At 54.9% G+C, this 25,043-nt stretch overlaps 2 protein-coding genes and 1 long non-coding RNA gene across 4 annotated transcripts in view; 1 reads left to right on the forward strand and 2 right to left on the reverse strand.

Annotated features, from left to right (window-relative positions):
• On the forward strand, positions 1–13,689 carry SYNGR3 (synaptogyrin 3). Its single transcript, XM_027897220.1, has 4 exons — positions 1–139; positions 8,168–8,408; positions 11,441–11,583; positions 13,128–13,689. The coding sequence occupies exons 1-4, from the start codon at positions 41–43 to the stop codon at positions 13,335–13,337; spliced, it is 693 nt and encodes a 230-aa protein (XP_027753021.1). The 5' UTR covers positions 1–40; the 3' UTR covers positions 13,338–13,689.
• The window catches only part of LOC114064300, a 23,272-nt gene continuing 7,468 nt past the window's right edge, over positions 9,240–25,043 (reverse strand). The window contains exons 3-4 of the long non-coding RNA XR_003572722.1: positions 11,253–11,344; positions 9,240–9,273 (exon numbers count right to left, since the gene is read on the reverse strand). This is a non-coding gene — a long non-coding RNA (uncharacterized LOC114064300). The remainder of the gene's footprint in view (positions 9,274–11,252; positions 11,345–25,043) is intronic.
• The window catches only part of ZNF598 (zinc finger protein 598), a 13,362-nt gene continuing 5,828 nt past the window's right edge, over positions 17,510–25,043 (reverse strand). The window contains exons 7-12 of one of the 2 annotated variants that reach the window (XM_027897219.1): positions 24,351–24,535; positions 23,131–23,200; positions 21,768–22,528; positions 20,599–20,734; positions 19,672–19,816; positions 17,510–19,584 (exon numbers count right to left, since the gene is read on the reverse strand). In XM_027897219.1, coding sequence (XP_027753020.1) covers positions 19,237–19,584; positions 19,672–19,816; positions 20,599–20,734; positions 21,768–22,528; positions 23,131–23,200; positions 24,351–24,535 — 1,645 coding nt within the window. In that variant the 3' untranslated portion in view covers positions 17,510–19,236. Of the gene's footprint in view, positions 19,585–19,671; positions 19,817–20,598; positions 20,735–21,767; positions 22,529–23,130; positions 23,204–24,350; positions 24,536–25,043 lie in introns of both variants that reach the window. The other variant, XM_027897218.1, reaches the window with a different exon arrangement.

Consider the following 25,043-nt stretch of genomic DNA (forward strand, 5'->3'; position numbering starts at 1 on the left):
GCGCGCGCGGGGCTCGGCTCGGAGCGGGCGGCGGGGGAAGATGGAAGGAGCGTCCTTCGGAGCGGGCCGGGCGGGGGGGGCCATCGACCCCGTGGATTTCCTGAAGCAGCCGCAGACCCTGCTCCGGGTGACCACCTGGGTAAGGCGGCACGGCCGGGGCCGGCGGCGGTGCGGGGGCAGCGCCCGGTGCCGCGGGCGGTGCGGGGCGAAGGGGCAGTGCCCGCGCAGGGTGCGGTGCCCGCGGCATCGCCCGGTGCCCGTGCGGGGCCGGTGCGGGGCCGGTGCGGGGCCGGTGCAGGTGCATCGCGCCCGTTCCCGTTACAGCGTGCCCGGTGCGGTGCGGTGCGGCTGCGGCGGGGGGTGCCCGGCCCCGGCGGAGCCGGCAGGGAATTCCCTTGGGAATGGGGCAGGGAGCGGCCGGGGATGTGCCGCTGCCCGTGCCCGGGTCGGTGCTGGAGGATGGGGTGCGGAGCGGGAGGCAGAGGACATTTTCCTGCCTTCCACGCTCCGTGCATGCGTGTGTGTGACAGAAATCCGGGAGCCAGCCCTGCCCAGCTCCCCGTTCTGCTGGAGGGATGTCATGGGCTTTGGCCATTTCCCATCCCTGAATTCCTGCCGCGGAGCAGAGAGCGGGCGGTGGGATGGGCTGTGCGGCCGCTCGGGGAAGGCTTTGGTGGTCCCCGAACAGGCAGCACAGGGAGCTGAGCTCTGGAGCTCTGGGGCCCGGATGCCCAGGGGTGAGAGCAACCCCTAATTTACCTCCCCAGCCTGGCTGTTCTGCTGAGATCTGCAGGTGTGCGTGGCCTTGGGAGGTCGGGAATGCCGGGTCCTTCCCCAGTGTCCCCAGTGCTTGGCTGGAGGCTGTGGATGAGCTTAGCTGGGCCAGGGATGAATCTGGGGCACCCAGCTTGATGTGGATGGGGCATTTTGGGCAGGCTTCAGGCACTTGGCAGCAGTTGTGTCCTAGAGGCATTGCCTCAGTCTAGAAAACTTGGTCTGGATGCACCTGGATCCTCCTGGATCCTCCTTGAGTGCAATGGCAAACTGTTGGCAGTGGTGTTGGTTTGGGGAATGGTTGGATGCATCTGACCCGGTGTTGGTGAGTTGGGCCCGTGCGAAATAAATCTGTCATGTCACATCCAGAGAGCTCCCAGAGATCCTGTCAGGGATTGGACACTGCTGGGAAGGCAGGACCAGGATGTGGAATATGGAGATAAAATAAAGGTCCCAGCTTAGGAAATAATCATCTTGTGTGTATTTGGTGGCTGGCTTATTCAGTGGTAAAGTCCCTCGTCTCATGGCTCTGTGTGCACAGGGAATTGGTGGAAACCAAGTGCTTACAACTGCAGAAACACATCAACTTAACTCGAAACAAGTGCAGGAACCACTGCTATGGCCAAACACGGGATGTGTGCAGTGCTGTGTTTGCAATACTGGGAGTCAGCTCCAAAGCCCAGTGAGCAAAATGGGAGGTTTTGCTCTTTTCAGTGGGCTGGGGATTGGGTTGGGGAAGTTCCCCAGTAAAAGCCCTTTGGAGTCCTTTTCCCAGGTCTCACATTTGCTAGTAGATCTGTCAGGGACCCTGCTCCATTGCTGCTCCACTTTGGGGGGAGCCTCGGTTGGCTTTGGCTTGGCTGTTGCACTCCTGTTAAACCAGTGCCTTAAACCACTTCAGACTTAAAACTCTTTTTCTGTGTGAGCTGGGACTGCAGCTGGGTGGGAGGTGTGAGTGGGGGTTCCCTTCCCACCGGCTGTGCCTTGCAGGGTTGGCAGAACAGAGCGTGCCCGGGCTCCTTCCGAGCGGCTGCTCTTGCTGCTCTTGCCAGACAAAAGCCACGTCCAGGTGGAGATCTTGGCTGGAGGAGGCAGCCAAAGGCTTTGCTGAGGTCTCTACTGCCTCTCTGTTCTGTTCCTTTGTGACTGCTGCCCTGGGCGAGCGTGGCAATGCCGTGGCACCTGGTGACATCCGCGCTGGCAGCCGGGGCAGGGACCAACGCCCGCCGTGCTGCTCCCGGATGCACAGAGCAAACACAGCCCTTCCCAGGCTTCCCTGCCTGCCATCCCCGGGGATCCAGGCTGCCCATGCCCTGGATGGTTATTCAAAAAGCCCTGAGTGAGGCTCAGTTTAGGAGCTGGGGTGGGCTTTCTTCGCGTGGTTTTCCTTCCTGCGCTTTGGTGGTGCATCTCTGTAAACGTGGTTACCCTGGCCAGTCGGAGCTCCCGTTGGAGGCATAACCCTTGCTCTGTGTGTGATGTTCCTTGGGGAAAAGAGGAGGGATCTGCCCAGGATGTGCTGGTTTGAGTGGGGTGGTGATGGAGAACCACCACGAGGATTTGGGACCAGCCTTGTATGCCTGGAGTGAGCGACTGGGTGCCGATGGCCATTGCTGGGGCTTCCCTACGAGCCACCACCAAAGGAGGCTCCAGTTCCTCTTTGTGGCTCCAGCAGCAGCTTCGGGGACGTGGGGTCAGACCCTATGCTGGCAAACATCTGAGGGACTGGCAAGGGAATGGTGACTTCAACATGGAAAGCCCCAAATGTCAGCGATGGCCAAAGGGGATTCCTGGTTCCGCCTCACATCACAGCCTCCCCCTCACGGAGTAATTCTGAGTGTCTGAAGGGGGAAAAAACGCTCCTGGCCTGAGCTGCAAAATCAAAAGCTGGAAAGAACCATTTAACAGTTCCTCATTCATCTCTTCCCCCTCCGTCTGATGCAGTTTGTCAGATGAAGATGTGATCGCTCCTGTGGTTTCCTTTTGAGACATTTTTTGCACAGCAAAACAGACTGGGTATTCACAAAGGATGCCCAGAGAATCATGAGTTCCTTTTGCTGTCACTGCCTGTGCCAGCCAGGCTTTCAAGTGGCCACTCAGCTTTGCAGGAGAGTTGTTCACTTAACGTGCATTTAGGTTTGCATTTTAAAGACAGTTTTGAAAAATATTCTGAGAAATGCTTCCAGTAATTCCCGTGATTTCAGTTAGAGCAGCAGGAAAAGCGCGACGCCTACACAGCTGGAAAACCCTTTCCTGCAACACTGGCAGCGTCCTGTCCTGATCTGCTGCCTCTTGTTTCTGAAAGCTGAATAATTTTGCAGTTCATCACCTGGCTCAGATGACCCCAAGCTGTGTGGTGTGGTTGACATGCTGGAGAGAAGGGATGGAGCGTCCAGAGGGACCGGGCCAGGCTGGAGAGGTGGGACTGTGTGAACCTGCTGAGGTCCAACACAGCCAAGTGCAAGGTCTTTCATGTGGGTTTGGGCAACCCTAAGCCCAAAGAGAGGCTTGTTTGGGATGAGGGATTGGGAGCAGCCCTGAGGAGAAGCCCTTGAGGGTGTTGGTTGGCTCAGTGTGTGTGTGTGTGGCTGTGGGAGGGCTGGTTTGAGGGGCTGGGGGGTGCAGGTGTGGGTTTGCTGGGATACAACACACAGCTCTTGTGAAGGTTTGGGGCTGGGACCTGGGAAGCTCCCTTTTGGGAGCAGACCTTGCCTGCTCCAGATGTCCTACAGATGCAGATGGAAGTGGCTGCCTGGCATAGCTGGGAGAACTCCCCAGGAGACATCAACGAGAAACACAAGGAGTAAGCTCTGGGCAGCTCTTGAGTTTTGCTGACTCTTGAGCACTTGGAGACTCTTGAGCTCCTAGAGAAGAGCTCCAAGGCTGCTCTGGCACTTAAGGAGCCCATGGTGATCCTGAGAGTCGTTACCATGATCTTAACTGCTTCAGACTTCAGTCTTGGCCACTTTTCAGCAGGGTCACCAGGTTTCTGCCTTAGTTCTCTCTTTCCATGGGCAGTAGGTTGAAGGCAGAACTTAAGTTTAACATTTTTGGCGATGGAATTATGGGGAAGTTTCACTGCATCTGAGCTGAAAATGGTTCTAACTTATCATTTTCTGTCATCGCTGGTCTCAGGCCCTGCTGGTGTGCCACGTGCTCAGATTGCAGGGCTAGATTAGGAACTCTGAATGGGCGCTGTGTTCCAGCACCTCTTACCACATCAGAAAAAGTAATTCAGTAAAAATCAGTCATGTGGCCGTCGACGTGCATCCTCCCAAGCTGCTCAGCCTGGTGGCCGTGTCCATAACCTATTAGAGCCAGCATCAGACCACCCCTTTCTGTGCCAGGAACCACCTCAGGTCTTCCCTCTGTGGTCGTAGCCGGGGGAGATCTGGCAGTGCCTAAAGTAGTTCTTTAGTCTTCACACCCTCCCTTAAATTATGCAGATCTGTGCTGGAAACTTCCCTGTGACTGACAACTGCAAAGATAAACCGGGGAGGGACCCGGGCCCTGGTTCCCCCAGAGTCTGAGCTGGGGGAGGCTGGTCCTTTGCCAAGGGTCCAGCTCATCCCTGAGCAGAGGGACGTGTGTGACTCGGCACGGGGGCTCAGCCAGGGCTCAGCGAAACACGCAGGGCTAGGTAGGATTTGGCCTGGGCTAATTTGACCTTAATTGTTTTCCCTTCTCATTTGGTGGCCCATCCTTCACTTGTGAGGCGTGAGGAGGGCCGAGCAGGGTGGCATTTGGCCCGCTGGTGCTCACACTGGAGCAGTGAGGGGTCCCCCAGGGGTTGGTTGTGACTCTCTGGTGTGGTCTGTGCCCAACCCCATCGATCAGGAGCCGCAGCAGAGGAAATGATCCAGGGTTATTTGTCTTCATGCAGTTTGTTTCCTTGATGCTGACTTTAATGGTTGCTTGCCTGTGTAACCATAGCAGGGTTTCGCAGTCTCCTACAACCCCACACCTTCTGGTGATGTTTTTTTATAGGTCCCAAATCAGTACAGCGCATCAGCAGTGGGAACATCTCACCTTAAAATGGCTGACAGTTCACACACCGAAGCTTTCAGCTCCTGCTCTCTTGTGTCATTTGCTTGTTATTTCCCTTGCACTGGCTGTGCTCAGACCACGAGGTCTCCTGGAGCACGTTTTAGGCTGCAGAAGGCTGAAGGCAAGGGGGGTGAAAAAGGTGTGTGTGCTGGGGTCCAGCCAGTTCAAGCCCCAGGAGGGAACAGGGAGCTGCAGAGTATAACTCCAGAGGGGAGTCAGGCAGCCTGACCAGCCACCGGCCTCCAGATGGTAAAGACCTGGTGCAGAGAAGGCAGACAGGTGGCTCCAGCTTTGTCCACACCTAAAAGGGTGTCCCAGTGCCCTGGGCCCTGTGATGGCAGCTCTGGGTCCAGCAGAATCACAGAATCCTGGAATGGTTTGGGTTGGAAGGGACCTTAAAGACCATCCAGTTCCACCCCCTGCCATGGGCAGGGACACCTTCCACCAACCCAGGTTGCTCCAAGCCCTGTCCAACCTGGTCATGGACACTTCCAGGGATCCAGGGGCAGCCACGGCTTCTCTGGGCAACCTGTGCCAGGGCCTGCCCACCCTCCCAGGGGAGAAGACCTGCCCTGTTGTGCCGTGTCCCAGAAATGCTGGCTGGCCTGGAGAGGTCTCCTCTCTTGCTTGGAAGCAAACTTTAACTGGAGGAACTGGGCAGCCTGGCCTTCACTACAGACTGAGGTGCCAATTCTCCCTGGGTTGGTGGAGCACGAGCTTCCTTTGCCTTGCCCGAGTGTCCCCGGGGTCCGAGCGCTTCCCCCACCTTCTGACCAGCCTTGTGCTCCCTGCCAGGCTGGGAGTGAGGCACTGGAGCTCCTCTGAGTGGCTGAAGTGCCCCTCTGAATGGACAGGCTGGGAGAAGGGAGCTCTCCCCTCCCCACCCTGCCTGCAGCAGGAGGCAGAGGAGCACCGACAGTCTGTGCTGCCGGTTGTGTCGGGTTGTTCAGCTGGAAAATGGAGTGTCCTGTGAATGCTCCTTGGCAGATCCTCTGAGATACCTCTCAGGCCCATGAAAATCTCACAGTGCAAAATCTGACCCTGTATTTTTACTTTCAGGTCCCTGGCTGAGGGATTGGGCCACTGTGGTTTGTAGAGGTGATTAGAAAATGGCACTTGATTTGCATGAAGTTTTAAACACACGGGGTTTATTTTCCCCCATCTACCCACATTTTCTTAAAAAAAAAAAAAAAAAAAAGAAGAAATTTTTTCATCTATACTTAGAATGACAACCCCAAATTTATTCTCACTAAAATGTTTTACCAGCACCAGTTGGGTTTTTTTTTTGAGAAAAACTAACATTTCAAACACGGGGCGAGGGAGAGAAAGCCCGTGGAGAGGCGTGTTTTGACAGGAGTATTTCAGCCAGAGCTGATGTTTTGAGCTCATCTGTCAAACATGTGCACTTGCAATTCGTTACTGTTTTGGCCACCCAAGAAGCAGCTGGCACTTCCCATGTTTTGGACACCAGAACGTGGTCCTGGGGGTCTTTTGGGATGAGCCACCAAAAGCTCAGTGGGGAGGTTGTTACTGCTGGGAGAAGGGAGTGAAACCCTTCTCAGAGGAGCTGAGTACAAGTTTGCTGCCCTGCCAGAGCAGTCATCGCGTGGAATCAGAGGCTCTCAATTATTCATGATTTCCAGAATCGCACTATTTCTTCCAGGACCTGTTTTATAAATGCTGTTGCTATTTCTGATGGCAAATAACAATTTTGCATTATTTATGAACGGATTTTTTACAACTGCTGATGTTACAGCTGCTGCCAAAGCGCTGGGAAAAATCATTATTGCTGTTTGTTGTTGTTTCTTCTTTACACGCAGCCCCCTTGTTGTGTGCACGGTGATGGTGGTGATGATGGTGATGATGATGATGAGCTAAACTGGCACTGGTGAGGAAGAACAGGGTGCAGATGCCAATTGGTGACTTAGGTGGCCACCGAGCTTGTGGCTGGTGTTCAGAGCTGAGCTGAGCTGGGGATGGATGAGGGACAGGACCCCAGGCCGTGGTTAAATTCCAAGAGCAGGAAGGTCTGGTTACCTCCCTGGAGGTTGGAAAAGCCCTCCCAGCCCGTGGATCTCCCCTGTGCCCAATGCCCACCCTGTCCCCCAGCCCAGAGCACTGAGTGCCACAGCCAGGCCTGCCTTGGGCACCTCCAGGGCTGGGCACTCCAAACCTCCCTGGGCAGCCCCTGCCAGTGCCTGACAACCCCTTCTGTGAAGAAATTCCTCCTGATACCCAACCTGCACCTCCCCTTGCCCCACAGAGGACTGTGGCCTCTCATCTGAAGAAGCTCTGGCCCAGCTTCACCCCAACACTGGAAGGAGTTTGGAGGGGGTAATTCCAAATGAATTAATTTAATTAATTAAAACCGGGCAGGGATGCAGGCAGGGATGCAGGCAGGATGCAGGCAGGCATACAGGGAGCGGTGCTGGCAGCCAGGGCTGAGATCAGAGGTTCACAGCAGGATGGACAGTGCCTGCAGGCCTGGCTCCCCTCCTGCTCTCAACCTGACATCCAAACCTGGGGCGGCACTTCCAGGCTCTGAGGGAGCGGGATCCAGAGCGGATTGGGATGCAGCGGGTCCCACAGCTTCCCTCCTGCCTTTGGTGCTGGGAGATAAGGGAATTACTTCAGCCTGCAGCGTGGTGAATGGTATTAGTGCAGGCTGCTGCTGCCACCCGCTCCTTCCCTGCCTGAGGGATGAGACACCCCCCGGTCCCAGCCACCAGCAGCCCCCCTGCCCTCCCCTCCCTCTCAGGGCCCAAACCAGGTCACTGGATAACGGGGGCAGCTGCTGCATCCTCCAGCCCCTGCCAAGCCAGGTGCAAAATTGCCCAGTCATTGCCAGGGCAGCCTGTCCCCTGTGCCCAGGTGAGCTGCTCCCCAGCTCCCTGCCTGTGTCCCCTTCCACCAGGCATCCAGTCCTCCCCTGGCTCAGCCCTCAGCAGCTCCGTTACCCTCTGGCACTCGGTTCCTCCCGGCTCCACAGGGACACACAGAGTTTATCAGAACAGCCTGATGGTGGAGAGCAGCATGAGCACAAACACTGTGCAGAGACTGTCCCGTCTGTTTATTTTTACCCTCCCCAGCCCGCCTGGAGAAAACATCCTTGAAATACTCTGCAAAGCAGGGCGCTGAAAGGCAGGCAAGCTCACGGGGGAGGACCACCAGGTACCATCCATCGGCCCTCTGGCTGGAGCCACCAACCAGACGGGAGTCAGGATCCGTCTGGCAAACGCCGTGTTGCCATGGAGTCGAGGCCAGGATTGAATCCAATTATGTTGCTGTTGGAAAAGGGAGGTAAATGTAAACAGCAGCAAGTCGTGTTCCCTCCTTCCTCCCGCAGATCTTCTCCATCGTGGTGTTTGGCTCCATCGTGAACGAGTGCTACGTGAACAAGGACAGCCAGAACCCCGAGCTGCTCTGCATCTTCAACGAGAATGAGAGCGCCTGCAGCTACGGCATCGCCGTCGGCATCATCGCCTTCTTTGGCTGCATCTTCTTCTTCGTGGTGGACCTGTACTTCCAGCAGATCAGCAGCGTCAAGGACCGCAAGAGGGCCGTGCTGCTGGACCTCGGCTTCTCAGGTAGCTCTGCCACATCAATGTCTAGCTCATGAAAAGGTGGTTTCATCAGTTGTGCTGAGTCTGGTTTCACTCTGGGCCTGTGTTTGGAGGGGAGCAGAAGCAGCTTCTGCACCCCATTTGGCCCCCTCGCTGTGGGCAGGGGGGGCTGGGACCCCCAGGGCTGGCATGGATCTTCTGTGCCCTCTGGACCCCCTGGACCTGAGGCTGATCTGTGCAAACAGGAGCAGGCAGGATGCCTGGAGCTGGGATGGAACATCCTCTGCTCGGCTGCTGTGGGAGCTGCCTGGCTCTGCTGGCAGCTGATGTTCCCCATTCCCAGGCTCTCGTGTCAGCCAAGTCTGAAGGTGATTTATCCAGCACGGGCGTCGCTGATGGCTCTCTGTCCCAGATGAGAACATCCATCATCACCTCCCTGTGCTGGCCTGTCACTGAGGGTGTTCTCTCCCTGCTGGAAAGCTCATTTCCATGGTGGTGCAGTGCCAGTGTCCAGCCCTTGTTAGATAATATTTACAGCCCCTTCCATGGGGCTCAGTGCCTGAAACCCTTGGATTCAAGCAGAAGGGGAACATCACATCCATCTTGTGGCTGCTGCTGCATGTGGCAGTGTGGGGCTGCAATCCTCCCTCCCTGCCTTCCACCTCCTCCTGGCAGCCCTTTGCTCCCTGCCAGGGATGTGGGAACTGCCACTGCTCTCCATCTCTGCCTCCTTTCTCCTTGGCCCTTCTTGTGCATCCACTGGCTGGGGGAATGAGAGTATCATGGAAGCCTAGAATGGTTTGGGTTGGAAGGGATCTTAAAGTTCCGCCTCCCTGCCATGGGCAGGGACACCTTCCACCAGCCCAGGGTGCTCCAAGCCCCATCCAACCTGGCCTTGGACACTCCCAGGGATGGGGCAGCCACAGCTTCTCTGGGCAACCTGTGCCAGGGCCTGCCCACCCTCACAGGGAAGAATTTCTTCCTAAAATGCACCTGGGAAATAACTGGGGGGTAGTACTGGGACACAGACAGGGGGTCAGGCTGGGCCACCACACTGCAAACAGCATTTGCAACTTTCTCTTCCAGCTGCTCCTGCAGACATGCGTTTGCTTGGGACCAGGCTCTGATTGGGGTGGTAACACATCTTTCCTGGAGTTTGCACTCTGTTGTCTGCAGATCCTAAAATGATAATTATCTCCTGGCTCCTGTGGCGCTTCCTGGTGTTTTCCATTTCCCCAGCATGCTGGAGGGTGTGGAGCTGCTGCTGGAGCAGCTGGAGCTGGCATTGGCACGTGCAGCCTCGCCACGTCACTGCCAGCTCAGCCCTCTTTGGGGGGGCTTTAAAATCTCTGTCAGTCCTCCAAACTTTGAACCACAGCTGGCTCGTGTTTCTGGAGATGCTCTCCGTGCCCATCTCCTCCTCCATCAGCAATACCTGCCATCCCCTGGCACTGCAGGGAATCCTCCTCCCCTCAGGGCTGAGCTGATGTGGAGGGGAAGGGCTGTGGTCTCTGCATCCCCAAACCCCTGGGAAGTCCACATGGGTGGCAGGAAGAGCAACCCCAGGGACACGGCGCTGGCTGATGGTTTCAGGTTGAGGAGGGTCAGCGTCTCCCTCCCCGCGGTGCTGCAGAGGAATTTGGCAGCTGCAGTACCGGGCACAGCCGGTGCACGGCCGGGGATGGGCATGATGTCATTTTAACTCCTGAAAGCCCCCGGGTGACACCAGTGACAGATGGGCTGTGATGGCACTGGGGAGCCAGACTCACCTCACACCAGCCAGCACCATCTCTGGGCTGTGCATCTCCTTGGGTCCAAATTTAGGGGTTGGATCTGCTTCCCACAGTGGGAAATCTGCTGGTAAAGCCCCTTTGTAACAGAGCTGGGGAGCAGAAAACATCTCTGTCCCTGAGGACCTTTAAGGAATAAACCCCAGAGATCACCGACAACAAGTCATCATCCTAAGGGGAAGTGAAAGTGCAGACAGGGAGATTTGGTGGCTTTGGTGACAGGAGCAGCTGCTTCTGGTGAAATGTCTGCACTTTGGGAAGGGAAAACCTGGCTGATCCTTGCTGTCAGGGCTGATGGGAGTGGGGATGGTGGGGAAGCCCCAGGCCCAGCTGTGCAGAAGGAGACAAAGAATGTGGCTTCTTAAAGTGCAGTTAAAGGCTGTGGGCCCTGGGACTCCAGCACTGGCTGGGGAGGCTCACGTGCATTTTATATCATATTTAAGGACAACTGGCAAGATAAAAGGAAATAAAGGGGAATAAAGGAAGGTTCTTCCTCTCCCTGCAGTCAGACAGACAACAGCCCCAGGGGACTGGCAGTTGGCAGCTCATACTGATGTGCTGATGATCCTTGGGAAGGTGCTGGGTGGGATCAGCACCAGGAATCGGCATCAGATCAGAATCCCCGGCATCCACACGTGCACTGACATCCAAACTGGAGGGTGGGGGGACCTCAGGAAAATTGGAGACCCTTAAAACAGCATCATGGGAGGCTCCAGGTCGTGCAGCTCCTCCTCCCAGCTCTGGAAAGCATCCCTGCTCCTTAGGCTGTGTGCTCTTGGCTTGTTTCTTGACTGTTTGCTGAGCTCCTTGGCAGCTGGCAGAGCTGTTGGTTGGTGATTGAATTAGGGGAGCTGCAGCCATATCTTGCTCAGCCAGCTTTGGTTCCAGTAAGGAATAGTCACCAGAGTATTTTTGCTCAGTTCCACAGACCCAGAGGGATTCTCTGCAGGGAGGAGCAGAACTGTCATAGAATCACAGAATCCTGGAATGGGTTGGGTTGGGAGAGACCTTAAAGCTCATCCAGTTCCACCCCCTGCCATGGGCAGGGACACCTTCCACCAGTCCAGGTTGCTCCAACCTGGCCTTGGACACTTCCAGGGATCCAGGGGCAGCCACAGCTTCTCTGGGCAACCTGTGCCAGGGCCTGCCCGCCCTCCCAGGGGAGGATTCCTCCCAATATCCCATCTGAATGTACCCTTTGCAACAGCAGATGGGGTCCTTGCAGGAGAGGAGGTGACAGCCCTGACCAGCTCTGCTCCCTTGCAGGTTTCCTGGCCTTCCTGTGGTTCGTGGCCTTCTGCTTCCTGGCCAACCAGTGGCAGCGGACGACGCTCACCAGGGGCTTTGCTCAGGGGGCCGACGCCGCTCGGGCAGCCATCACCTTCTCCTTCTTCTCCATCATCGTCTGGGTGAGTGCAGCCTGAGCTGGGCTGGGCAGGCCAGCAACAAAAACCAGCTCCAGGCCCAGTGCTGGGCTGGAGGAGGAATCTGGGGAGGGTTTGGAGAAGTGAATCCTGGTGGGCACCGAGAGGCTGCGCGGAGGGAGCTGCGGGTTCTCCGCGGATGAAACTGGTGGTTTCGTACCCAGGAAGCATCAGCTCAGGCCCCTCTCGCTGGGGGATTCCAGGCTTCCCTTTCTCCTGCGCCTGGGAAGTTGTGTTCCCATGGAAAATGTGTCACCAGCCACGAGCTACCCTGATTGTGGGGCCTCGTTAGAGCCCCAGGACCCACAGGGGCAGGGGAACATCTCCCAGAGCCCCTTTCCCACAGCTGCTGGACCCCACATGTCCTGGGGGCCTGTGCCACTCAGGGGGCTCCTGATCCAGAGGCTGTGTGTGGAGAAGCCAGGTGTCACCTCCACTCCTGCAGTTTTCCCCGGGCAGAGAGCCCCAGGATGTGCCCTAATTCCATATTGCCTTAAGGGAATTGGGGCAAAAGCTGGCCTGAGGTTTTCCAGCATCTGCCTGGCTCCAATTCCTCACCAGTTCAACTGCTCCCTGCTTTATGATTATCCAAATAAATCTCTTTTAATCCCAGCTCCCCACAGCTCTTCTCTATCACTGTATTGCCTGAGTGTAGACCCCAGGGAGGGGGGATGTCCCCCATCCCCTCAGCATCTGCTCCCACCCTGGGGACACCACTCCCATGTTACCATCCCAGAGGATTGTCAGGATGGTTGGGAAGCCATTCTCGGTGTCTACAGGCATTTTTGTTTCCCCTCCTGAGCCTGTCATTTATAAACTAATTGAATTGTTAATGAAACCTCCTGAAATCAGAGCGAGCGCGGGGCACTCGCGGCTCTGCCGCCCACACTGCCCACCCTTGGTGACCTCAATTCTGCCAACCTGGAAGAGGGTGAAGGAGTCTCGGCAGAACTGACCTATTTTCCTGGCCTGGCACTCGTCAGTTTTCCCTCCCCACAGCACAGGGGTTTATTGGTGCCAGCAGAGCCAAATCTGCACAGCCAGGGGGTCTCGAGCCCAGGCCGCAACCCCCACCCCAGACACAGCTTTGGGGTCAACCTGTCACACAGAAAGAGCCTCTGCGGTGTTACAGGGTGGGCTTTGGGGTTGGATTAGCTCATGGTTATAATGGAGTGGGGCAGCAGCTTCCTGGGATGTTGCCACGTGCTCAGTGCTGGGGATGTGGGGTCCTGGGGGGATGTGGGACCTTGGAGGGACATGGGATCCTGGGGGAGATGTGAGATCCTGAGGGGTTATGCAATCCTGGAGGGAAGTGGCGTCCTGGGAATATACAAGGTCCTGGGAGGACAGGAGGTCCTGAGGGGTCATGGGGTCCTGGGAATACACAAGGTCCTGGGGGGTTGTGGGACAGTGGGGTCATGCAGGGTCCTGGGGGTTGTGGGATGCTGGGGCCGTGCAGGGTCCTGGGGGGTTGTGGGACGCTGGGGCCGTGCAGGTTGCCCCCCCTGACCTCCCTCCCTCTCCCCCAGGTGGTGCTGGCAGTGAGGGCCCTGCAGAGGTACCGCCTGGGCACGGACATGTCGCTCTTTGCCACCGACCAGTTCCCCGCCGACCCGAGCGCGCCGTACCCCGGGTACCCCGTGGGCAGCGGCACCGAGAGCACGGAGACCTACCAGAGCCCCCCCTTCACCGAGACCTTAGAGGCCAACCCCAAAGGTTACCAAGTGCCAGCGTACTGAGGGCCCGGGGGCGTCCCCGGGGCCGCATCCCGCGGTGCAGCACCGGATCCGGCCGATCCCAAATGTATTCAGTCCCATTTTCCTTGCCGTGGCCACTCAGTGCTGGGTCCCTTTATTAGCTCGTTGTGCAGTGAATTCTGTACAGTGGTATTGGTTCTTGTCTTACCTGTCCCAGGGTTTCTAAAAGCAGTGTTCCCTCTAAGCCAGAAGGAAGGAAGGTTGTTGCCACATCACCTACACGTGGGGAAGGAAGATGAATAAATGCCCTCTCTAAGCCTTGGTGCCGGGTGCTGGCTCTGCTGGGAAAGCCCAGGACACCTTTTCCTCTTAGAAAACAGTAGCTGAGGGGTTATTTCTCTCGTTCTGAGGAGTTATTTATCTCGTTCTTCCAGAGCTAACACAGAATCCGTCGAGGGTGGGTGGGCGGTGGGGAGGGTTGGGCTCCCGCTGAGGAGCTTTCCAGTCCGTGTTCCATGGAAAGTGCCAAATTCACGAGGAAGTAAGTGGTGTCTGTGTTACTTTTCTTTGTATATATTTACTGTACAAAACAAATATCCAAGCAGGTGTTTAAACTTGGCTTAGAGGCACGGGGAGGGGGTCACAGTGGGCCGGGGTCGGGGTCAATATCCAGATTAATTCTGTGCTTCGATGGGTTCTGGTCAAGGGTATAAAAAGTTACTGTTTGAAACTGGAAACCAGTTCAGCAGTAGCTGGCTGCTAACTGGGAATAGCCTGTGATCAGCAGGATATGGCACGCTGTGGTTCTGTTTCTTCTCCAGGGAGTTGGGAAGGTTGCAAATTCACGAGGGGTTTTTGGCTGGCAGGGCTGCCACGTCCTCCTGCTCTGCCCTGGCTCCAAGGGTGGGGGCTCAGACACAAAGTCCAAGGCCATTAGGAGTGATATTGGACTTGTGTTTTCATACTGGGAGCAGCCACCATCTGTGAGCTGCAGCAGAACCCCAGGTGGGGACATGTGTGTCACCCTGCAGTCTCCAGAAATGAGGAATTCAGGCAGGGAACTGGAAAGGCTTCACAGGCCACTGAAGTCCCTCCCGAGTGGGCTCACGGCCCCGTTTGGAAACGGTGGGGGGAGAGAGTCAGCGAAAAGCAGCCAGGAAAGAGGCTCAGTTTGAGTTTCAGCTGCAAAATTCCTGCCTTGTAAAAACAAAATGTGTAAAATCCAGTGGGTCCTCGTCAGCCACCTGCTGGCTCTCCCTTCCAGCTTTCCCTGCTGACCTTCCCTGCCTGTGCCGTGGCTGATCCAGGCCATGTGTCACTGAGGACTGAGCAGAGGAGCTGAAACTTGAATTCCTGACCCCCTTGGTGGCAGCTCCATCCCTGGAGACCCCCGGCTCTCTCCCAGCTCTCCCGGCATTCCGGGGTCTTGCCTTGCCAGTTCCCTCCGGCAAAGCCGCCGCTGCCTTTGCCCTGTGAGGAGCAGCAGTCACTGCCTGCCCCTCCCCGTGGAGCAGGTCCTGGTCACCACCACCACCACAGCTCATTCCTGCTGCTGAACCGCATCTAAACACACCGATTAATCAGCAGCAAAGCCTCCCGAGCGGTCGCTGCCGGTGGCAAAGCACATTCCCTGCCTCCCTCCATCCAGGCCGGGCTCCACGAGCGTTCCCAGCGAGGGCTGGCTGTGCCAGTGCTGAGCTCCTCACAGGACACCCAAACCCCAGTGTAGCCTAAATGAATTCCAGGATCTTTGTGGTTTTGTGGAGCCAGTCTTGCTGGGAAAGGAAAAAAAAAACAAACCCAAGGATTTGAATGCAGGGTCCGGTAGAACTGTAGCAATATTTTTTCCTTAGAGGGAACACTGAAACTTTAGCAGCACAACCAGTACTTGTGTTAATATTTTAGCAAAAATTATAATCAATTTAAATGTTTAAATTGATTGTACGTGAGATAATGTTCGTTCGGTACAGTGTATTTTTTCTAACTATCAGATAACTGTTCCAGAGTTTTCCTTGTATCCGTGAAGAGCTAAAGCTGTGTCTGCCTGCGGGACATGTCCTGCCCCCTGTACCCCCCCCATGCTGAATATTACACGCTCTGAATGTCCCCCCCGAGGCCTGCATTGCCTTTCTTTGCCCCACACACGCACATCCCACCATGCTCAGTGCCAGGACTGCCCTCGGGAGTCAGGGAATGACACGGGAATGCCGCCGGCACAGCTCCAGCCTCGAGCCTGAGGCGCCGGGTTTCTTCCCGAGGTCAGCAGCTTGTTCCAGCTCCCAAAAATCAGTGTTACCTTCACCTTGCAGGCAGCACTTGGCTGCTCTGCTGGGCAGGAGAGGAGGAGGAGGAAGGGCTTGGGCACCCGAGAGGCTTCCTGGCAGCAGGAAGGCAGGACAGATTGTTCCTTGATTAAACCAGAGTGGGGAATAACGTGTCCAGCCACATCAACAGGCACCTCAGGGGAGGTTAACCCTGATCCCTCTGCACCCAAAATGCCAGTCCCTGTCAGGGAGGGGGGCACGTCCCTGCTGGGGTGGCACTGGGCCAGGCAGCTCGGGTGGGCAGGTCACCCACAGCTGGGGTTTTTATCCAGGGAGTAGTGATGGGTTTATGGAGGATGTGGCCACGCTGAGGCAGGATGGGACAACCCAGAAGTCAGGTGGCCTTGAAAGGAGCATTGACCCACCTGAGCCTGACTCAACCCTGCACCTCGGTGTGTCCATGAGCTCTGGGGCAGAGCAGAGTGTGCAGGTGGGGCTGGAACAAATACAGCTCAAAGGGCTCATGGTTAGAGAACTGGAGCCCTCAGAGCAGGAACTGCTGTACTGGGGGTTCAGGTATTTAGAACATCGATTTCCATCTTCTTTCCCCCCCAGTTTTTTTCTCTCAGCCCATTTGATGTGGTACAGTAGCACTTGCTCCCTCATAACTACCCAGAACACATCCTAAAAACGTGCCAGGACTGTCCTGAGCGTGCCAGGGCTGTCCCAAAACCACGCCAGGGCTGTGCCATCGTCACGAGCTGTTCATGACCCCCTGTTCTCCTCAGAGCTCAGGACCCACCAGCACCTCGAGCTCGCAGAGGGCAGGACTGTGCTGTGCTCAGCTCAGCCCAAAAGCTTCTGTTAGCCCTGAATTTGGGTGTACAGAGTAGAATTCCAGCACTCCCACGCTGAGTTCTGCCTGACCCCCCTGCTCCAGGAGGCTCTGCCAGGACAACGCGGGTGTTTCTCAGCGCTGGGGTAACCACGTCGTGGGGTTTGCAATTTATTGGAAGCATATTAAAAGATTTGAAAGAATTGGGAGGTTTTGTCAACATTTTAAGCTGCTCCTAGCAAGGTGGAAGCTTTGTTATAGTGATATTTAGTAAAAATACAGCCCCCCATTACCTGCTTCTGTGTGTCAGGGGGCTGGAACAGACCCCAAGAGTAGATCCCTCCCACATCAACCAGCTGTGCCTGGACACTGGGGGATGAGTTTCCCATCAGTTCCTGCCACCTCTGGCATTTCTTTTCTGCTGCCCATCAGTTCCTTACAGGGCACTTTGTACCCTGCCCTGCCCATCACCAGCCCCTCAGAATGGCACAGGGCTGCTCGGGGCTCCCACCAACCATGGTCACCCTCTATTCCACAGTAAATCCCATCATTATTCTGTGGAGTGGCCATTTCTCTCAGTAAAAGCTGCTGTACTTATCTGTAGACTCCTCTCAGCCCGTGCTGTCCCCAAGCAGGTGGCTCTGGTCCCGCTCTGGTCCCCCCTTGTCCCATCCCCAGCTGCATTTTGACCCTGTGTGTGTCACAAGAGCCTCTCCCAACCCACCCCCCCCCCGAGGCTCAGAAACAGCCTTCACTGTCTCGACTTGAAACCCGAGTTCAGCTGCCTGGATTTCGTTGCAATACACATTTAAACCTCAGATCCTTCAAGAGTTTTAATCTCCAACAGATCCCAACGGTGGTTTGGGAAGTTCAGTTTCTTTGCAGATACCTCTGTCCGAGCAGACGCTTCCAGGAGTTGCAGTTGTCACTTAACCTCTGTGCAGTGTAGTATAAAGTGGACTGTGTATGGAAATAAGTTTAAAATGTTTACAATTTTGTATATATTATATATATAAAAATATCTTTTGAGAGAACAATCTGTGATTCTGTATTTTCGGTGTCTGTGTAACCAACTGCAACTTATTTTCAATAAAGAGTTAAAAATGAATAGGAAAAAAAAAAATTTGGTAATAACTTTATTTAATCAGGTGAGCACAAGGAACAAGGAAACTGCAAGAGCAGGCCCCAGAGATCCAGAGCCTCGAGGGAACTCCCAGCAGCACCAGCCCAGGGAACCAGGGAGCTGCTGGCAGAGCTGAAAACCAAGGGAAGAGGGAAGATCCTGCTGCAGGGAAGATGCATCTCAGCCCCCTGGACTTTACAAACCCAAGATGGGGAGAGGAGCTGACTGAAATGGGGGGGGAGGGTCAGCTGGCACCCCCCATCCCCCCTGTCCCTGTGGGGTGGCCGAGCCTCGGGCATCGCGTCCCGCTCGGGTCCAGGTCCCACCTGAGGCAGGGACAGGGACACGTCCCGACTCCTCACGTGCTCATGCAGTGTATGAACAGCCATGCAGGCAAATCGTCCTCCCCAGCCCCGGGGAGGGCCGAATACAACACGTTCAGGTGTTCAAAACAGTCTTAAATACCCACAAAAGAAACCCAAAGCACTTTGCAGCCTGAGCAAGCAAAATAACGTGTAAGGCAAGGAAAGAGTGGCTGTAGCAGGACTAGCTCTGAGCTTGATTTCGTGGAAATGATGTCTCTAGAAAAGCTGTGTTTTGTCACTAAAAATTAGGTAAATTAATTTCAGCTTTACCCCTACATGTTAAAAGTAACTAAACCTGGAGATGGGAGGGGATCAGACGCTGAACTACAGCCATGGAAGTGCACGGCAGGGAGGGCTCCTGGCACTCCAGCACCTCTGAGCTGCTGCTGGAGGAGTCACCTCACTGGATGAAGAGATCCCCCCCTTCCTCTGAGGAGGTGGAATTTGGGGATGCCAAAAAAAAAAACATGAGCAAAGCTACATCAGCCTGGTGTCACCGAGGGAGGTGCAGGTGTCAGGCCACTGTAAACAGAGAAATGCACTTAAAGGCACTGCAGAAAACATGGTCAGTGATCAGCAGCATTTAATGTCCCAGGATGCTGTTGGGAGCTCCCACCAGTAATACAACCAAGAAATTAGAAACATGGCAGTCATTAAATAAAATTCCCGTGTGCTTTACGCAGAGTAAAGCCTTAATGCTCTTACTGTACATGCAGGGCTACAAAATCAGTTTCTTGAAAGAACATGTTACAGAAAAGGTCAGAGGCAACTTCAAATCTTGCACAGACCAGCCCATTCTTCTTCAAGCAGCAGAATGGACTCTGCAGACGGGAAACTCTGCAGCCCAGTGCTTGCAGCGCTCCTGGTCACACCAGCGAGCAGCATCTGTCCTGCACCTTTGTACCCCTGACTAGTGTGATCTTCACTGAAATAGCACAAAAAAATCAGAATGTTATAAGGGAAGCCGCTTCTGTTCATTTCAGTGATCCCTAATCTTCCCCCACCCCAAAACCAGAAAGAAACCCCCAAACCAGATGCTTATTCCCCTATTGTGTCCCCTGTCAGTCTGCAGATCAGAAAGGATTCCCAGCTATTGCGTGTTCCAGGAGGAAGGAGCCCCTGCCTGCCCACCCTGCGGCTCAGCCTAACCCTACCCCAGATTTTGGGAGCTCAGACTGTGGGAGGGATGAGCTCCAGCACATTCCCATGATCCCTTTGCCCCGAGAGGGCTCCCCAAATTACCTGCTCCTCACTGACTCAACCGGCACCGGCCCTCAGCCGCTCTACGCTGCCAAACCTCATTCCAAAAGTGCATCTCCAGAGCCAGAGCCTGGCGTGCGGGCCCTCGGGAAAGCTAACTGATGATCCTGCTGATTGCCTGCAAGGAAGGGAACTCCTCATCCTCAATATGCAAAGCTTTGTGGGTGACCACGTCCTGCTGAGTCAGCACCTGCTTGCACGTGGGGCAGATGTAGCAGTCGAGGTCCGCGGGGGGCTCCACCTGCCAAACGTTCTTTTTGTTCTTTCTGGGCCTGTTGGAGCTTTGTTTCTCCTTGCCTCGGAAGTCGTTGTGAGCAGAGAGCAGTTCCTGCTGCTTCACTGTGTCCGGCAGCAGCACCAACAACTCCTTAAAAATCTTCTTGAAGTTCTCCCCCAGCAGCTCTCGGCAGCTCTTGTAATACTGCGCTGCAGAGATCACCCCCTGCAGAGAATTAGACACAGATCTGTTAAAAAAATCCCACTGGGATTCAGGTCTCCCCAGAGGGGGAGGTTTTGGGAACCCACTCACCTGCCTGAACTGCCCAGAATGAGTTTTAAATTTATTGAACTTGGACTCGTCGCTTTGAAGAAATTCTTTAATGGATTGGATGAGCTGGATGTTCCTCTGCTGGAAGTTCTCAGGTATCAAGTATGATCCGTGACAAGATTTTGGCCTGCGTTGGGAAACACCAAGAGTGACTCTGACACTGGTTTGTGTCACAGCAAAATGCCCCAGGACATAAATCATGGCTGTTCTGGTTTACAGGCTGCATGTCCCTCCTTCACCCAGCTCCATGTGCATTACTGCGAGCAGCACACAGCTGTCTTGCCAGGATGGTAAAATATGGGATTCCTGTATCAGATTCCAGCTTTACATAGACAGAATATGTAAAATCCAAATTTAACATGGCCCTGATGAGCTGCTTTGTAAGGGGAGTTCACTACAAAGACGTGGGCAAAGACCACACCACAAGTAAACCAACAGATAATGCAGGTCCTGTATTAAACTGACACAGTTTCCCCTCCCCTTTTCTCATAAACTCCTCTTTCTATCCCAGAAGGGCCAGAGAGCAGCTACTGGGAAGATCAGGGCAGTGAAGGTCACCAAGGAGAACATGCCTCAGCACTCTGCTGCTGGGACTCTGACAGAATCGATGGGAAGGTGAAGGAATATGTTGAAGCTGCAGATTCCCAAATAAATCTAAAACAGACCAGTGTCTGAGCAGCCACACCGCACAGGTTTCCACTTCCTCAGCTGCAGCTACACAGGGCTGTCTTCTTTTACACAACTCCCCTCAATCCAGCCCACAACACCCCAGGACTTCCCACTGGGAATCTTCACCCAGCCGGCCCCGCTCAGAGTAACCCCGAGCGTTCCCTGCGCTGTTTGAAGCCCACCTGACACAACTGAGGCGCAATGTGGAACGTAACTCACTCCAAGGAGTTATTTACTCACTCTTTCAGAGCTGTAGTGACAGGTTCAGAGATGTTGGTGGATGGAATGACAGCGAAGCCCGGGGGGGGTTTGCTGACAGGCACCGACAGGCCCGGAGGCGGAGGAGGGTTCTTCAGCAGCACCACGGAGTTAAAGCCTGGGGGGAACAGGGAAGGGGCAGGAGTTAGAACACACCCCCCTCAGCTAAAGTTCAAACCAGTGTCTGCCACACTCTGCACAAGCACCAAGAAGTTGCAGTGCAGATATGACTATACTGGAAAAAAAACTAAAAATCAGAGGTGGAAATCTTCAAGAAGCACTTCAGGGCGGCTGATGTTCCTCTACACAGAAAGCGCTTTAATTATTCATTTACTTTTTCAATGGAAAATAGTTTTTAAAACCCACTCAAAGTCACAATGAAAAGCACTTTTGCATTATTAAAGTGAACAGAAATCACCTGAGGAGGCACAGCAGCACCAGGCCTGGCCTGGCATCTCCCCCAGCAGGAGCTGCAGAGCAGCACAAGCAGCGGTGCCACCTCCATTAAAACCACTCCAAGTCACACTTGTTGCTGTCTCTCCACTTTTACAAGGTCATGGCTAAAAGCAGGGCAGGAAACCTCTGCAAACACAGGAGGAAGCAGCCAAGGAAGCCAACTGAGGAGTGCCAGCAGGAACAGGACGCCGCCAGATTCCCTTCACCCACGGCGGCCTCCCAAGCAGATCCTGGAGCACAACAGCTCCAAGAAGAGCAGGGACAGGTGAAAACCAGCTGCTCATCCATGAGCCACCCCAGCGACCAAACACCTCCAGCTGTGTGGGACAAAGGTGTCCCAACACTGCCACTGCTCTAGCCAGGACTCTCAGAGGACATTCCAGCCCCCCTGTGTCACCCAGGCTGCCTTTACCTCCAGAGCCCAACCTGGCACCTGGTGGCAGAACCTCACACGAGAGCCAGGAGGAGACTCATTCAGCACATCCGTGGGCCATGTTTCTCTAAGACACTTCCAAGCAAAGCTGGCTGTGCTTCCCCATCCCTGGAAGTGTCCAAGGCCAGGTTGGATAGGGCTTGGAGCAACCTGGGCTGGTGGAAGGTGTCCCTGCCCACGGCAGGGAGGTGAAACGAGATGACCTTTAAGATTCCTCCCAACCCAACCCATTGCAGGACTCTGTGACCCCCTCTGTGCTTACCTGGTGGCGGGGGCATCCTGGCTGATCCTGAGCTCCCAAGAGCTGGGAAGTCTTCCTGAGGTAAAGGGCATTTGTTAGTCACTGTGGGCTTTTTAAGGCCGGGGGGTTCTTTGGGTGTGCCACAGACCGCTGAGGGCTTTTCCGAGTGCCCGTTCACGACAGCTGTGGGTCTGTCGGGGCCGTGGGGAGCAGGGAACACCTTGCAGGGCTGCTCTGCTTCCGGGGGCTTTTCCGTGGATGGCCTGGGGAACGCCGCGTCCGGGGACGGCCGTGGGGACGACGGTCTCTGCTTCTCGACCCCCACCTTCTTTTTCTTGCCCACTTTCGTAAAAGTCTGTGAGGTAGAGGCTGCCAGCAAGGACGAGACGTCGAACATGGTGGGCGTGTTCCGGATCTCCTGGGTGGTCAAGCCGCCACCGCCGTCTTCGTCGTCCGACTCACAGAGTTTATTGCTCTTCTTACTTCCCTTCGAGGTGTTCAAGGATGGTTTTTTGGCTGGCTGGCTGACACAGGGGTTGGTGATGGCTTTGACCACGCTTTTGCTGGAACCGTTGTTCCACGCAGATGTGATGTTAGTTACTGTCTTGTTGTTGGGCTTCATTTTGGACACCAGGGCCGGGAAGTCCTCCTCCTGGAAGGCCGCTTTCTTTGCGGTCGCTGTGTACGTCAGAGACATCCCAGACGAGATGGTGGGAGCTGCAGAGGATGACAGGCTTGGGAAATCTTCTTCTTTAAGCTTAACCAGTGCTGGCTGGGCAGAGCTGTGAGGAAGGGAGAGGTTGGGGTTACCCTGTTATGATGGAGGCAGCACAACCCCGACGGGCGACACGAGCCCCACAGCTCTCCACACTCTTCCTCAAACTGCTACTAAGGGTGGCACAAGTGACCCAGGTTTAACAGGACACAAATGCACTGAGAGTTACCAACTGCACCTGCAAAGGGTCTCCTCAAGAAGTGCCACCAGCCTTACTGTGTCAGCAGCGCTGTCTCAGCAACCCCCACCTTGACCAGAGCTGGTCCAGGCCCATTTGAGCTGTCTTTGTCCTGCAAAGACAACGCTCTTGGGGACGTGGTGGGATTGTTGGGGTGTCCTGGGCAGGGCCAGGAGCTGGACTTGATGATCCTTTTGGGTCCCTTCCAGCTCAGCTCCTTCCATGATTCTATGATTCCAAGACCAAGCCGTGAGCTGAAGCAGCAGCCGGTGCCGCAGGTGAGCGGCACAGAAACAGCTCGAGGCAGGAGGGGATGGGCAGGGGGAGGCACTGGGAGATCATTCTCCCAAAATGACTTTCCACGGAAATGCAGGACATAAATAAAGCTTCTAAATCTGCTTTCTCACTGCTGCAGCCCTGCACAAACTCACCCCTGGAGAGGTCCTGCTGCCGAGCCGATTGCTGGAAAGTCGTCTTGGCTGAGAGCACCGTTAGCAGCTGCTTCTTTTGGAACAGTGACAAAAAGAGCAAAGAAATGTTTTCAACTCAAGCCCATTCACTGCAGAGTGGGGGCTACCAATGAACACGGCAGCAGCATTACCAAGTCCTATTTTCAGCAGCTGATGATGTCATTAGCTGACATTCCAGAACAATTTATATCCATGCATCACTATTTCCTTCAATTAACTGCGTTCGCCATTATGTCATGGCATACAGGAAATTCATGATACTTTAAGTGAGTAAAACGTGGGGGGGGAAGCACTTAGTGAGAGAACCTTCCAGAAACTGAGATGCCAGTGCCCCAATCTTGCCCCGAGGTTGGCACTCAGCAGCCTGCACAGGGTCAGGATGTTCAGCAGAGCCCCTGTGCTCCAGCTGATTTATGCCAAAGCTTCTTCACCTGGAAATCTGCTCCTCTGAGCAGCCCCTCGCACCTCTGCCCAAACCGCTCAGCAATTAGTTCCTGGGCAGTGGTTTTACACTGAAACACAGCTCATTCCCAGTTTAATGTGCCTTAAAATCCAAGTTCTGTGCTGCAAGAGTGCATGGACAGATTGGCAATGGCTCTGACACACAAACAGCTGAAGGTGGAAGGGATAACCCTGCCCAGCCCCTAGATGAGCTGTACCCATTAACCACACACAGCTCCCAACTCCTAATGAAGTTCCATAAAATCTTTAAGTGAAAATCTTGCTGCAGGAGTAATAAAACAGTGGAAAATGGATCTGGAGGAACAGTAATATCAAAACAGCACTGCGCTGTGTTTATGTGCCCCAAACTGGACCTGGGTCAGGTTTGCTTTCACCAGTTACAGACTTTTACTGGGAATAACTTGCTCTCAGAAAAGGGGAAACTCAGCTCAAGCATCCCAATAAATCAGTCCTTCCTGCTCAAGTGGGAAATGTTACATTCTCGGGTTATCTTGATTTGGATGGACCATCACCTCATGTCATATGTTACCTGCATTCGATATTTCCACCCAGCTCCACCCTGCTGCAGGATCCCAGCCCGCTGGGACACGTCCCACTGCAAACCCCTGTGGCTGATCTGAGGCTCTGCAGAGCTCCATCCCCATCCAGCAGCTCTTGGGAGCAATGCACAGCGATTCCCACCTGTGCCAGGCTCCCTGCAGAGCCTGCTGCACCCTCACCTGCCGCGTCGTTCGGGCACTTTGGCACGCGTTTGGAGCCGAGCACGTCAGGATCCCTCAAATCCTCCTTCTTCCCTCTGCTGCCGCCGCCGTCCTCTTTGTCCTCCACCCTTTTCTTCTCTTCCTGCCGTTTGGCTGCCACAGACGCCCTGACTGCTGCTGCAACATCCCTGTCTTCCTCTTCCCTGCGGGACAGGGCACATTCCTCGGTCAAACAGCAAGGAGCGCGGAGCAGCTGCCTCGCTCAGCTCTCACCTCTCCATCCCTGATCTCGTGCTGCCACCTGCTGAGGAGGCTAAACCAGCCCCACCACTCCAGTCCACCCCAGCCAGGCAACATTCCCCCCTGCATTTCCAAGTTCTATGTGTGGGAATAACAATCCAGGCCAGAAATGGCATGAACAGGGAGAGACAGCACCAAGGACGAATGGGGCACCTGTCTCTCCTGTTCATTTTCAAACGTATGGAATCATTTTTGGAGGCCACAGGAACTCCTGGAAACATGGCTGGTCATGATCTACACGTGACACCAACATAGGAGTGTTCTGGGATGGACTTTTTCCCCAGTGGAATCATCAGTAATGAACCAGCTGCCTATCCAGCGAGAAAAAGAAGAAAATCAGATGTGCAGGCTGTATAAAGCACTCGGGTCTGGTGTGGATGAAGAGACACACAAATGCAAAATTTCATTTCA

This window comes from Empidonax traillii, unplaced genomic scaffold (assembly GCF_003031625.1).
Source record: "Empidonax traillii isolate 1590-97213 ecotype Southwest subspecies unplaced genomic scaffold, ASM303162v1 scaffold534:size827195, whole genome shotgun sequence".
Lineage (NCBI taxonomy): Eukaryota > Metazoa > Chordata > Aves > Passeriformes > Tyrannidae > Empidonax > Empidonax traillii.

Bases quoted from the DNA above. Each gene is read 5' to 3' on its own strand.
- SYNGR3 (XM_027897220.1), top strand. From the start codon at position 41: ATGGAAGGAGCGTCCTTCGGAGCGGGCCGGGCGGGGGGGGCCATCGAC. The intron at 140-8,167 runs GTAAGGCGGCAC...TTCCTCCCGCAG, and splicing joins TGCTCCGGGTGACCACCTGG to ATCTTCTCCATCGTGGTGTT. The intron at 11,584-13,127 runs GTGAGTGCAGCC...CCTCTCCCCCAG, and splicing joins TCTTCTCCATCATCGTCTGG to GTGGTGCTGGCAGTGAGGGC.